Source organism: Typopeltis vanoorti, chromosome 5, assembly GCF_054136105.1.
Source record: "Typopeltis vanoorti isolate ZY-2024b chromosome 5, IOZ_Tvanoo_1.0, whole genome shotgun sequence".
Taxonomy (NCBI): Eukaryota; Metazoa; Arthropoda; class Arachnida; order Uropygi; family Thelyphonidae; genus Typopeltis; species Typopeltis vanoorti.
This window is the reverse complement of record NC_143553.1, coordinates 66,248,415-66,264,142: the sequence shown is the minus strand read 5'-3', so window position 1 is coordinate 66,264,142 and position 15,728 is coordinate 66,248,415. Positions and strand designations below refer to the sequence as shown.

General features: G+C 37.1%; 1 protein-coding gene across 1 annotated transcript in view; it reads right to left on the bottom strand.

The window, feature by feature from the left end:
* Window positions 1-15,728, bottom strand: part of 5PtaseI (inositol polyphosphate-5-phosphatase A) — a 458,282-nt gene that overhangs the window by 35,951 nt on the left and 406,603 nt on the right. Inside the window, exon 15 of the mRNA XM_090393013.1 lies at window positions 3,796-4,340. Coding sequence (XP_090249139.1) covers window positions 3,796-4,340 — 545 coding nt within the window. The remainder of the gene's footprint in view (window positions 1-3,795; window positions 4,341-15,728) is intronic.

Below are 15,728 nucleotides of genomic sequence, written 5' to 3'. Positions count from 1 at the left end.
TTTATGCTACTGTTTATTTCCATATTTAATTTTCCATCTTCTCTAAAAATTGTGGCTAAATAGTTGAAATGTTTCCCATTCAGAATATAGCTGATGTTTTCAATGTCATTGCATATTTGTATATAATCTTTGTCTTTTTACTGCTAGTTTTCAGACCAAATTTGTCATAGTAGCTATTCAATTGAGTTAAGAAATCCTGCAGACTTATACTGAGTTTGTTTAAGAGTATAATATCATCTGCATAAAGTAAAGAGTTGAGTTGAACATCTCCAATTTTGATATCATGCCTAATTGCTACTTTCTTACATAGTGTGATTCATAAAGATGATCAATAATTGTGGAGTTAACATGCACCATCGTCTCACTCTAAATTTTACATCAAACCATCTTCATGCACTCCTTTCAATTCTAATTGCAGACTTGTAACTTAAATATGTACTGTGTACTGCTGGATATAATGTCCCACTTGCACCACAAAAGTGTAGCATAGTGAACAGCTTTTCTTCTGGTGCCATGTCATATGCCTTTGAATATCATATGTCACATGTCATACCTATGAAATTTAAATACAGATCCTTGTTATATTCCTATGATTTTTAAATCTTTGTCTTAAAATGAAAATCTGATACTTTTCAGATTACTTTTCTTTTTTATGAATGGGTACTATGAGAACTCTGGCTAATCATCTGGAATGTGACCTTCAGACCAGGCCTTTTTGAATTATGCAGTGCAACCACTGTAAAACCTTTATACCTCCACATCCGAACATGTCTAGTTTCTTTACCTCAAGCAATTGACAAGTACTTCTGATTGCATTCCCCTTGAATACTTTCTACTACCATTCTATCACTTCTTGTGTCATTTGGCAATCTTTCAAAGTAATTACTCTGGTCATCTAGAATATCTTTATCTTCATATCATCTTTATAATTTTTTATTCCTTTACAGTACTTTCTCATCCATTTCTATGCTTTCTATAACCTACAGAACATTTTGCTATCTTCTTGATATTTACCTTCCATATTCATATTAACATCTTCCCATGATTTCCACTTAGCTACCTTTACATACTCCTTTTGTACATTTTTTTATACATTCCTCAAATCATATACTAACTTTCTTGATAGGAACTTTTGATATGCTTTTTTCTTTTACGTGACTGCCTCTTCAACTTCCTGAATCCACCATGGAGTGCAACCTTCTCTCATGGAGTTCTGATTTCTCTATCCCTGTAGTGAAGTTGTCTGCAAGTATAGAGAAATCAGAATGCCACGTTGGATTCGGGGAAGTTAGATCAAAAGTTCCTAGCAAGTAAGTCAGAATGTGTTTTGGAAGAATATAGAAATAAGAGAATATAAGAAAGTGAAAATGTGGCTCAATGTTTTCTTTGGAGTGTGCAAAACAAGTCTCCAAGGTTTGGTTCTTTTTCAAACTCTCATGTTTTTCTTGAATATTTGAGTCCGTTTGTCTATGAAAGATGCTTGACTTTGAGTCTTTAAAAGTTTATTTAAACATTTTCATTTCAATATGAAATTCCTTTTTATCTTGCTCAAAACTAAATGGTGATTGCTTCCTATTTCAAATCTCCTGAACATTCTCATGTCCTGAACCAGCAGACAGATATGACTATCAACAACAGCATGGTCGATGAGACTTCTTATTTGTTGTATTTCTCTATATGAATTTATGTATATCTTTATGTTGGAACATGGTGTTATAATGAATCCAGCAGGTACTTACCATTATTAGTAGCTTTCTTTTTTCCATTTCCCCAAACATGTATGTCTGATATTCATTTCCCACTCTACTGTTTACATCTCAAATTTTATTCTTGTGTTTAGTGTTGAATATTATAGCTACTCCTTTTCTCTAATCATTATAGCCTGAGTATAACACATTGTATTTGTATTTATGAGTTTCACCTGTTTTTGTCTTCTATAACCCCAATTATGCCAACATGGTATTTCTCTAATTCTTCTCCAAGACCACTTCTTTTCCATCAATACTTCTTATGTTAATGGTGCTATCATGAATTCTGATGAGGATGGATCAGAGTTTATCCCAGTAGCCAACTTTCACTGTTTGCCTGGGCTCAATGATGAAAACAGCAGGATCCTTGTTTAATCAGATGGTGCTACAGACAGAATAAAATTCCATCATGTTTTAACATCATTTCTGTATTTATTTTAACCAATAAGAACACAATTTGGTTAGCCATTCTCAAACTGACAGTCCATCCTTGTTCAAATATTATCCAGGTAGATATCTACTAACTGGATGCTTCACAAGAAGGTGAGGATTGGATATTAGGTCAAAAACCTTTATTAGTTTTCCACATTCCTTTAAAAACTAAGAAGAGGTGTCCTTTCAGTTATCTGGTTTTGGCTTTTAAGTGACCCTTGCTCTGAATTCAAACATGATTTTGCTTACCTCAAGTCCTCAGTAATCAAATTGGTGGTATTATATAGGTCAGGGGTTCCTAAATTTTCTTAGTTCACGGTGCCTTTAGTGTTTCTCTTTTTTTTTTTTTTTTTTTTTTTCAGGGCATCTCTAGGCTTTTCAAACTTTGTGTCATACAGTGTCACATACTTGTAGGATGCTAGCAAATCATTTCTTAATATTTCTAATGCTTGTTTTACAAAATGTACTTTTTTGTTCTTTCGATTTCAAACTGTGAGCTGCAGTGCACAGTTTGGGAACAACTGACATAGATAATAAAATTATCAGTGTCAATCAACAAATATTACCTGTAACCATGTTAGTTTGCTTCTGTGAAATTATTCTCAATCAAGAATGATGGTCTAACATCTACTCAACTAGGAGGCAAATCCAGAACTACTGAAGCATGCTAACTTGAAGCCATAGACAGATTTTATACTCCAGACTGACTGTAATCCACTAAGTTTAGTATAGTCAATATGAAGTGGCCTGAACATCAGTTACATCAGCTTTTCAGACTTTTAAAGTTTATTCTATTAGCCATAATAATCTGCATATTCTTCCATAATCTAGTATATGAATATCTACAAACCCCTCTTTACAGATCCTTCTTAATTAAAATGCAAGATATTTAAATTTATTTAAATATCTTGCATTTTATAGATATAAAATTTATTACACTTTATCTACTTATTGGAGATAAATAGGCATAATCTTTTATGCTAAGACTACAACATGTTTGTAATGTTTAGCATCTTCTTTTTCTATGCTTTTAGAACAGATCACATAAATGTCTCAACAGTATTTTTCAAGAATCTATTTTTAAATCCCAAACTGAACATATTTCACATAGGGTGAGCCTTGAAATCAGAAATAAACAGTGAGGATAAATGACTATTAAACAAGGTTAAATCTTTAAAAAATAAAAAATAAATAAAATAAACAGTAAATTTAGTCAATAATAAACTGAAACAATAAAACAAAGTATATAGAAAAACAAAAAAGTATACAGCACAACAAAACTGTATAGAATAAAATAATTAAAATTATTAAACAATCATGCATGCAGATGCCAGCTAACATCACACTATTTTAGTATCCACTGTTGTGATCATTATATCTTAAATACATGCAAATTTAAAGTTGCATATTATTATTATGCAACAAAAATAACAAAAATTTCTAAACAGAATATAAGTATTAAGCATGCTTACCAGAGGTAGATCCGGAACAAAATTCCATCAAAGCAAAAGATGGAGGGGGAAAAAAAGAGAGGGGAAAAAAAAAAGGAAGGCATTCACAGGTGGCATGCAGAGGATACCATTGTCATAATATAACACATTCATGCAAACAGCACCATGTCCTTTCATTCTCTGAACTGGCCAGGCTGGATGGAGAAAAGGAGGAGTCATTTGGCTGAATTGCAGTACTCTTGTTCTGTATATCTTGGTGAGAAACACTCATCAGCAAATCTGGACTTCTGCCCTGACCTGTATCTAGCACACTCTTTCCAGAATTGTATTTTTCATTTCTATTACTATGAATGTTAGTTCTTTGACTTTGAGAGTTATGCACATCTGAATACCACTCTTCAGAAGAAGAAGAGTGATGACTGACTAGTCGACTAGAATGCCAACTAAGTGAGAGCTTGTTTGAATCAAAATCTTCATTGAACACTGAAGCACATTTGGGAGAATTTATCTGGTATACAATATCATTCATTGTCCAATAAACAGAGTCATCCAGTTCATTCTGACTACTAAACAATATATTTGGGATCAATTTAGAAGTTTGAATTTTACAAGTTGGTTGCAAGAGCAGAGAAGCTGGTGTAAAGGGAGGAAAGCAGGAAATACTGTGCCTACCTGTTGGTGGAAGAAGCCTGAACCAGAGCAAAACAGGCTGAAATAATGAAGAAAAAGAAAATAATTATCAGATGTACAATTTTTTAAATTATAAAGATTATTTAAGTCATATAGATAAGTTTCAGAAAATAAAAATTGAATTTTTTTTCTTTTAAATACCATTCCATTTTCTTAAGAAAATGCAATAAAAGTTAAATGTCTTTGTTTGTAGAATGCAGTTAAAGATACAATACACTGCCACAAATTATAATACATAACAGAACAACAATACTTCAGCATGAAATGTAAAATTAGTAATAATATCAGCTATTACCATCATCGTTATTATTATCTCATGGGAGTCCCACAATAACCAATATCCACACAATATCTATCAACAGGTTTTGAACTTATTCAGACTAATATTTGCAATCTATTCCACTCATTAATCACTCTACAAACAAAAGTCTAGTCCTCACACACACTAACTACAATCTTAAACAAAAACAATTTCCAGTGATGCCCCCCCCCCCCCCCTTGTCATCTCCTATTGCATAATGTAATGAAAAATTTCTTTCGCTTCAATTCTAAAAACCACTTCAGTAATTTATGTTTCTATCATAATGACTCTGTTTTGCCAATCAGCCAAATTTTTGTAACCTGCAAATCTTCATTTTATTCTCAAAGGGAACATTCCATAGAGCAGCGACTATATGAGTGATCTGCCTGTGAAAAACTGTCTCCACCACTTCCTCATCCCCAAGAAACACAGACAACCCAGTCTAAGATCATCAATCCAGATATGGATCAAAGCACTATTTAAACTTGTATGTAGGTTACACATGTTAATAAGATACTTCTGATGGCTTAATAGCACAACATATTTAAAAACAAACAAAAAAAAAAACTCAACATTTTAATCTAACATTTTGTCTACAGCAATTGAGGCATTTTATTAATATTATCACAATCCTCAAACCCACAGGGAGCAAAAGACTCATCGTAGGAGGTCCCTCTGTCAAACACACAACTCATCCGATTGTGCTTTAAATACATTAAAATTTACTGCACATGCCACACTCTCTTGGAATGCATTCCAATCACTCACCACTCTGTATACAAAAAAATCTGCTTCTCAGTCCTTTGCTCACACCCTTCTTATACAGCTTACAGAGATGACTTCTTATCCCCTACCCACCATTCTATGAAAAATCTCTTCAACATTAATCTTCTTACCAACATGAACATCTCTATCATATCACTCCTCCTCCTCCTATCCACTAGACTTTGTAAACTGCATCTTCTCAGCATACTCAAATTTCCAGAGACTGGAAACCACTTAAGTCACTAGCCTCTAAACCATTTTCAATATCTCCTCATCCTTTTGAAAACCAGGTGACCAAATCTGTGCATAGTCTATATGTGGCCTAATTAAGGCCTTATACAATGGAACCAGAATTTCATTACAAGTCAGTGTTCTCTGCATCATGGCCAGAATTCATTGTGCTGTTCTCAGCTTTAGCATTGTGTTCTTAAAATTTTAGATCCCTATTCACCATCACCTCCAGTCTCTTATTTCCTTCACAAAGTGTAAACTCTACATCCCATCTTTGTTTTTAAAATCTTACATTTTGCAACAATGAACTGGCATCTTCACTCCTGTGACTATTCACCCAGTCTATTCAAGTCCTGTTGTGAAGCCACGATCTGCTCTGCTCCTCACAGTTCTTCCCAACTTCACATCATCTGGAAACAAATGAATATCCCCATTCAAACCTTCCTCAATATCACAATAATACACAGGTTAAACAGTAATAGCCCTAAAATAGACCATTGAGGCCACTACTAATGACTTTCTTCTTCCAGGATATTCTCCCCCCCCCATATTATTATTATTTTGGATTACTCCAGGGAGTCCTTAGACTCATCGACAACTATTTGACATTCTCACAGTATCTATCATACCTTGCCTTGAACTCGCTGACTGTCATAGCACCCACAACAGACTCTGGCAGCTTATTCCACTCATTTACCACTCTAAAAGTAAAGAACATCTAAGAACCCAGCTCTAACACCCCTGCTAACCACACTCTTGCCCAGCTTCCATAGGTGTCCCCTAGTTCTCCCACCACCAGTCCCGATCTCAAAAATATCCTCCGAATTAATCCTATAGAATCCTTTTAGCAATTTGAATGTCTCAATCATATCTCCCCTTTTCCGCCTATCAACTAGTTTCTGCAACCCACAAATCTTCAACCTGTTCTCATATGGTTCATTCCCTAGACCTGCTATCATCTTAGACACTCACCTCTGGATCCTCTCCACCTCCTCCCTATCAAGAAGGAACCGAGGTGACCAAATCTGGGCACAGTAGTCGAGATGAGGTCTTATCAGGCTCGGTACAGAGGTACAATAACTTGCTTGTCTCTGCTCGCCATAGTCTTTTTCAACAACCAAGTGAGTTGATGAACTGATTTAGCCACTTTTGCAATGTGCCCCCTAAACTTCATCTCCCTATCCACCAACACTCCCAAATCCCTGGCCTCATCAATCTCTTGGAGTACAGTTCCACCAATGTGGTATACTGCTGCTAATCTTTTCACCCCAAAATGCATAACCTTACATTTTGTCACATTAAATTGACATCCATTCTCCTTAGCCCAGAATTCCAATCTATCTAAGTCATCCTGCAAGACTTTGACATCTTCTGCATTCACTATCGCCCTACCCAACTTTGCATCATCAGCGAACAAATGAACTGTTCCACTTAGATCCTTCGCTATATCGTTAATGAACAGATTAAACAGCAGTGGTCCAAGAACAGAACCCTGCGGCACACCACTAGTCACAGGCCATCTTTTGGACTTTACTCCTGAATAAACTACTCTTTGATATCTCTCTATCAACCACCCACCTATCCATCTCACCAACCCTATATCCATTCCCATATGTTGTAGTTTATGGATTAGAATTCCATGTGGTATCCTGTCAAACGCTTTTGCCAGGGTCCAGCAGTATCACTGTAAACCCATTTCCCTTATCCAGTTCTGCCGTCATCTTGTTATAAAACTTGAGCAAGTTACTGAGGCATGATCTACCCTTCACAAAGCCATGCTGTCCCATGTAAGTATCTCATTTTCATCAATCCATTCCTGTATTTTTCCCTTGACTACTTTCTCCAAGACCTTGACAACGACTCCTGATATGCTGATCAGTCGGTTGGATCCTCCTTTATGCAGTGAAACTATTTTCCCCTCTTTCCACGCCTTCGGGACTAAACCAGACCCGAGACTCATATTAAACAACATGGTCAAGGGCACTGATAATTCCTTAGCCGCTTCACGCAAGACCCGTGCCAGTATACCATCCAATCCCTGACAATATCTGACAGGTATCAGCTAGCCAATCTCCAATCCAATGCTCTAATCTAACAGCTAACCCCCATCCATCCATTCTAGTTTAACTATCAGCTTAGCATGTGAACTACCAAAAGACCTTTCAAAAGCATACCACTGTGTATTATTCATCTCTCTTGTCCAACGGACCTGTCACTTTATTGTAATAAGTCAATTACTGCTAAAACATGACTTCTCTTTAGCAAATCCATGCTGTCCATCAAAGAGAATACCACTGTTGTTAACCCAATTCTGGATCTCAGTTCTTGCTAACCACTCCAATACTTTAACCACCCTGATCTTTAACCACCCAGATTGGCCCATCATCTCCTTTATGAAGTGGTATAACCTTGTACCAATGTAAGATTCATATTAAACAATATGTTCAAGGCAGATGTCAACTCTCTGATACATTCCCTCAAAATACATGGTGATATATCATCAAGTCCCACAGCCTTATTAACATTAAGTTTACTCAATTCCTGATCTACCTTTTATTCACTTAGTCTCTCCTCTTCCTCCCATTCCACTGTTTTCAAATTCTGCATGTGTCACATTCACAAAGATGAAAAACCTTTATGAACTGCTCATTTAATATCTGAATTATATTCTTTGCAGAATTTATTCTTATACCATTTTCTCCATTCATTATTATCCTATCATAATCATTGTTTTCTGCCGGAAACACACTGAAAGAACTCTCTAGAGGATTTTTGCAAATTGATGCTCATAATGCACTTTTGCTACCCTTACTTGAGTCACTCTCTTTACTTTTTTTGTATTCCTCATGGAACTGAGTATTACTACTCATCTTATGTTGTCTTCTTCTGCATTTTCTGCTTAATCTCTTCATTCATCCATCTCGCAACTACCTTATTTAAGCTTCTCAGCAGTGGAATACATTTGGACATTGCTTTCACTAGACAGTTCTTGTATACCACCCAAGTAACAGTGATTTCTTTTCCATCCAACTTCTCATTCCACAATATGCCTGCAAGCTGTCTTGTGAGCTAAATCACAAAGGAAGAAATAAAATAAATAAAAATAATAAATATAAAATGTGATTTAAGTGTCAAGAAAAAGATACCTCCAATAGATAATCAACACACACACACACACACACCCACACACACACACCCACACACACACACAAATACATTATATATAACCTTATGAGCGAAGGGCCATAACGGCAAAATACAAAATTATGAGATCTCACATTATACACTGCTTGGAAATTAGTCAACAAATCCATGGGCATGGTGCATCTTGTCATGTTATGAGTCACATGTTTGTAGCTGGTATAAACTAGAAGAATATGATGTTCCCAAGTCAGTGCAACTGTGTCTGGGTGAAATGGCTGCAAGAAGGGAACTGATGGATTTTGAAAGAGGCGGTATGATAGGATTGCATGTTACAGGCCTATCTGTTCAGCAAATTGTTGACAAATTGGGCCATACTAGGTCAACATTCAGTCATACCATACTGAGGTGGAAGCACAGAGAGTCAACTGCAAGTGATACCTACAATGGATGACCCATCACACTCAATGAACATAACTGTAGGGTATTATGAACGATAATATGTAACAACCTCTCCATTCGTCGGCAGAACATTGAATGCAAAGTTTTGGGGATCGACTGAAACACAAATCTGCATAAAAACATTCAGAACCATGGCTCACAAATAGTGTTCCATGGTAGGACTGCAATATGCAAGCAACACATTATCCGAACCAACATGCAACATCATCTTCAGTGGTGGGAGTGTGTACAGTGGGATGCGGAAGCTTGAAAAGCTGTGTTATGGAACAACGACTCACACTACACCCTCCACAGAGCACATGGACAGTGTGGGCGTAGTGGATGCCTGGGAAACATCTCTTATGAAGTGTGTAACCCCAACTATAAAATTCAGAGGTGACAGTGTGATGGTATGGTCCTGTTTTTCCTAGTTAGGCCTCAGACCTCTGTGGTGCCACAAACATTGAACTTCAAGAGGTATCTGAACATTCTGGATAATGCAATGCTTCCTACTTTGTGGTGTTTCTATAGTACTGACCATTGTCTCTTTCAGCGAACCAATACCATGTCATAATGTTGCTGCTGTAACTGCGTGATTTGTGGGTGTGAACATCACCACATTTGACTAGCCCACACAGAGCCCTGATCTCAATGCTACCCAACATCTGTGGAATGAACTGGAGGGTTGGGTAAGATCAATGGGCATTCCCCTCACAACAGTCGAATATCCTATTATATGCCTACAGGAAGAATGGTCCAAAATTCCTATTGATTGTTATTGTACGCTTGTGGAAAGTATGCCAAATCGTATGCTTGTGGAAAGTCATCACAGTGAAAGGAGGTACTACATTTTATTAAGGTGGGCACCATGACTGTCTATTCCTCAGATTATAGTGTCCATTGATTTCTTTCTAAGGAGTGTATATTTACTGCCCTGTTATAAAAAAAATAATAAAATATAACCATAATGAATTTTTATAATTTTAAAAATCGGTACAGGTAAAACGCGGATGTTAAGTTCCATAAAAATGCCACGTTATATAAATCGCGTTATGTGAGACTCAGATAACATAGAAAAAGTAAGGTTATATTCCGAAATTGTTTTTTTTTTTTAATTATATAAACATGACATACCCAACAAAAATATATTTTTATTTAATTCAGGTAATTCATGTAAGTTAAGAAAACATAAACTATGTAACAAATAATTCTCGCGGAAAGGCTTAGACGTTGGTTATACATGCTTATTAAATAGCTTAAGGAAATTACAACGTACAATAGAATATACACACACGGACAAAGAAATTAGCGCACCTGGAAGAAAACATGGTACAACGGCGAAACTAAGCAAATAGCTAGAGTGCGGGGTGGTATGCAAATGATCCAAGTTTGGTGTGATTGTGCATGCCCACACACCCTGCAAGCATGAACCGGCAGTCTTATAAAGCTGGCATGTAGTCGATAGCCGATTAAAGCGAAAAGCACTGGCCGATGCAAGCTAGAGTACAGAGTGACAATAATGCCAGGTAGATGCCAGAGACGTCGATTTAAGCAACTTACGGACTTTGACAGAGGCATGATCATCAGCCTGAAAACCGAAGGGTGGTCAGCACGCCGAATAGGCGTGCACACGACCGTTCTGATCATACCATCCAACAGTGTCGGGAGCTGTGGACATGTCCCGGCACTGCCACACGGCAGAGTGGCACTGGTCGGATCAGGCAGCAAGTACGGAGGGATCCCACAGTGACCCCGTCCACTATACAGGCAGATGTAGGAACTCCTGTGTGCCTACGAACCATTTCCTGATGCTTCGCGGCGGCGAATCTACGATCCCAGCGCCGTTTACGTGCTCCCATTAACACTGCAACATCGCCGACTCCGTTTCCAGTAGTGCCAGGCGAGAGCAATGTGGAACGCCACAGACTGGCGATGTGTGGTCTTCAGCGATGAGTGCAGCTTCGTCTTGGGGACAGATGATCATCGTGTCCGGGTATGGAGGACCCTTGGTCAAGAACACAATCCCGACCTCGCTATCAAGCGCCACTCCTCCTGCACTGCAGGCATTATGGTCTGGTGGGGAGCCATAGCCTACGATAGCCTATCATCCCTCGTAGTGGTACTTGGTACATTGACGGGGCAGCGGTATGTGGACAACATCCTATGGCCCACGTTCTCGCATTCCTGGCCGGGATACCAGGAGCGCTATACCAGCAGGATAATGCCCGTCGGCACACGCCTCGGGTTTCCCAGGCCTGCCTATGTCGTGTACAGACACTTCCATGGCCTGCCCACTCCGCAGACTTGTCCCCTACCGAGCATGTTTGGGAGCAGCTGAAATGCCAGCTCCCACTGTGCTGCAATATCCGGGATTTGGAGCACAGCGTCCAACACATGTGGGACAACATCAGGCATCTGTTCACCACCATGCCGGACCGTATTGTGGCATGTAATGCCGCACGAGGTGGTGCAACGCACTATTGATGATGACTGGATTGAGTACCACAGATCCCTTTGTAATTGTCCTTCAGCTCTGTTTTTGCCATCATGTACATCACTCACCTATATCATTACAACAATAAAATTTCAATTGAATCCTATGCTTCCTTCTTGGTATGCTAATTTCTTTGTCCGTGTGTGTACATTAAAATCACCAATACAGCCACTCTGGTCTTGCAGACCATGCTCTGGATACCCGCCATAGAATACGGTGGAAGAAAGCCACGATAATACACTGTAATAAATTCAAATAAGAAAGGCTGTTCATGGAATCAGCCTCAGCCCTAAGAAACAATCTAAACCTCAACAAATTTGGTTGCATGAAACTACCCCAAATTTGGGAAACCTACATCAGAAGACCTTCAGCCCAATGGCCAAGAATACCTACATTGCCCGCTAGGGGGCACCATCAGGACTTTTAGGAGAAAGAATAGCTTCCTGCTTCGTCCTCATTTACTGTGTGTTGTGCTTGCGTGCACTTGTCTTGTTTTTAAGTTCCTGTGAAAATGGCAACATGATGCTGCTGAAATATTGGAAGTGTATTAAAATTTATTTTAATGTATATTCTATTGTACCTTATAATTTCCTTAAGCTATTTAATAAGTATGAAACAAATACATAGTATAAAATTATAAACTGTATGTAAACTTCATTGCATATAACATAAATGTTTTAGGCAAAATAAAAGAAAGTATATATTTTAATCGTCATCGCTTTCTTCAAAACTAACATTTCGTAGATGTTCTTTATTTACGAGTGGCCGGACATCACCATCACTTGAAATCTCTTGGACATCATTTGTATAATTCTCATTGCATATTTCGGTTGGTTTAGTTATCAAGAAGTCAGTAATAAGACCTTGCTTACCACTATGCTGCAATTTTTTATTAAGTTCATAATACGGAGCTAAACAAATATCCAACTGTCTCATGAATTTTCTGGAGCACTTCACTGAGAGATCATTATCCATAAAATAACTTTCTTGCCAAGTTCAATCCTTCTGCTAATTTCTTTAAACTTAATTCTTTAACGGATTCATCATGATCAGAATCTTCGGCAGAACTTTCCCTGCCATTTGGTTCGATGTCATCTATTAATTGTACCAGTCCTCCTCATTTAAATCTATTTCCCCATCAATTAATTCACTAACTTCGTTTTCAACCATATCGCAAAAGCACTCTAAGTGGCCATTACTATAAAAATAAATTTTTCACATAAAATAAAGCATTACATATTGTATGTAACTCACAAAAAAATAAAGTGATCAGCTTGAGATTAACACACATGATTTTTAATCTGCTTTCCTGGCAGAAAACGAAGACAATATTCAACAATAAACACTTTATGTGGTAAGCAATTGACGTATACATGCGTGCGCGATACAGGCAGATGCAAATTTGATGAAGAGTTGAAAAGTTCGAAAAGTTGACGAAGTTTCGATATAAGACCGTCTTATATCGAAACCGTGTTGTATAAGTACCGCGTTCAACAAGGGATACTATAATTTGTAGACTGCGTTATATCGAATCCACATTATACAAGGGTTACCTGTAATTCATATGCATATAAGTAAATACTGTAATGAAAAAAAAAATTATTAAACTCTTCTGTAGTAGCCCACATTTTCAAGTAGCTTGGTACTGAAAGCAGAATGTCTGTATTATCTAACCCTTAGTCCACTTACAGTGGTAAATGTTCTGTAAGTTTTACAACCTTTGCTGGTGGAATGGCATTAAAAAAAAAAATTAAATAAAACAGTTGCTATAGAAAACTCACCTCATCATGTTTAGCATCAACAAAAATAAAAAAATACATGGATGAAGACAAGATATTGCAAGAATGGCTCATGAATGATTTTGTATCTTGTATCCAGAATAAAGGATTATATTTCTGACAATCACTACTGTAGTTTATTATTTGATAAGACCAGAACCCCCAGAACTTAAGAATTTTTCCAGTCAGAATATTCATCTTGCACGTCTGCCACAAACTGTAATGCCATTATCCAACCAACAGAACAATACATTAACAGAAACTTAAAAGTCTTCATAGAAATGAACATTGATTTAAGAAATGCCAGATTCTGAAGGAACATTCTAAGAAGGCGAGGCCAAATTTATGATAATTATTATCATAAATTATCATATAGTAATATGGGCACTAGATAGCTCATATGAGAGAAGAGTATGCCTGGAACAGGCATATCTTCTCTAGGAATTTGGGCTGTAAGGGAAATAATTGATTCAGAAGATAATGAACTTGAAGGTTCCAAGAAAAACAAAGACCACAACTACTACCACAAATCCACCATTAGAAGGAAACAGCAAAGAAGACTGGAGTGAAGAAATAGATGACACTGTTCATGAAATCAACTAATCTAGAAATAATAAGATTCTTCAACTCCATCAAAAGAACTGGACTCTTAACTGTTTGCAGCATGTCATAAAATATCATTTTTTAGTTCATTTGGACTTTATAAAAAATAAAACATTTAATATGTTTAACTGTCATCTTTTTGCAATATAGAGGCAATATGATTGAACTGAATTAATTCATTTAAATTCTTATAAGCTTAACCTATTCACTTATTTGCAATTCAACTACCAATTTCACAATATACAGCATGTAGACAGACTTATGCGTTCGTCGTACATGTTGTTTATTTTTTAACGGTATATATTAGAACACAGAATAATAAGTAAATAATTATTTATTAACTTATTTTCATGTGGCAGTAAGGTGGAATCTAACAAAATAAAATATGCAGTGGGTGTTGTTCACTGCATTCCTAAAAGGTGATGTGGAGGTCTCCTCCCAGTTATTTGGCTTTGACCTTTAAGCAACCCTGTTTGGAATCAGGAGTCTTGAAAAACTAATAACTGGTATGAAACCCAATACAGAGTCAGTGAAATTAAATTATAATGGCAGGAACGGGAGGAAATTAGAGACCTAGTGGATTGATTGCTAGTGAGGAAGAAATGCATCACTAAATAAAGACGATGGGCATGAAAAGAGTAACCAAAATGGGAGACTTTAATTATTCAAACATTGATTCCGTAGCAGTAAAATCTCATGAGAAGAAGGAAACTGAATTCATTGAGCTGTTGCAAGACAATTTCCTCAAGCAGCATGTGACTGAAGGAATGTGAGGTCAAAGAGTGTTAGATTTGATTATAGCATCAGAGGGGGTTTTAGTTAAAGATGTACTACTCTGACTACGGCTGGTAACAGTGATCATGCGGTACTGACTTGGGAAGGGGCTAAGTTTATGAATGATCCATTCAGCAAAGGTTATGCTGAATGGATCATTCATAACTACAAAGCAGGAAATTATGATCAACCGAGGAGTATACTGAGTTCAGCACAATGACATCGGTTGCTACATGGGAAGCATTTAAAAGATACTTAAATTATTCAATATCTGAATTTGTCCTAAGAATTTGAAGAATAAATAAAGTAGGAGTTAAATGGATGTGTAATCTTATCAAGCAAGAGATTCATAAGAAAAGGATGATGAGAATAAAATACCATGTGCATAAGAATGATATCTGTTATGAAATTTATAAGCAGGACAGAGGGGTCACTGCTGTTGTACGGAAAGCAAAGTCTGAGTATGAAAAGAACCTGGCTCTGCAAGCTAAAGATAGCCCAAAGAATTCTATTGATATTCAGAGTAAAAGAAAGAATGAATATGAAAGAATAACCCTACTGAATACAGATGGTGTGAGGGTGACAGATGCAGAAGAGGTTGTTCAACTGATGAGTGCCCATTTTGCTAAAAGCTATCAACTTACTGTATGCCACACTGAGTTCCCTGCTACCTCTTCACTGTTTGAAGAAACTCAGATGTATGAGGAGGTATTAGAGCTGTTACACAAACTGAATAAGAATTCAACAATAGGGGCCTGATGGGATATCAGCACTAAAAGAGTGTTCAGCTGTACTGGCTATTCCTTTAATCAGGCTATATAATTTGAGTCTCAGAAGAGGGAAGATTCCAGGGAGTGGAAAGAATGTATGGTAATCCCC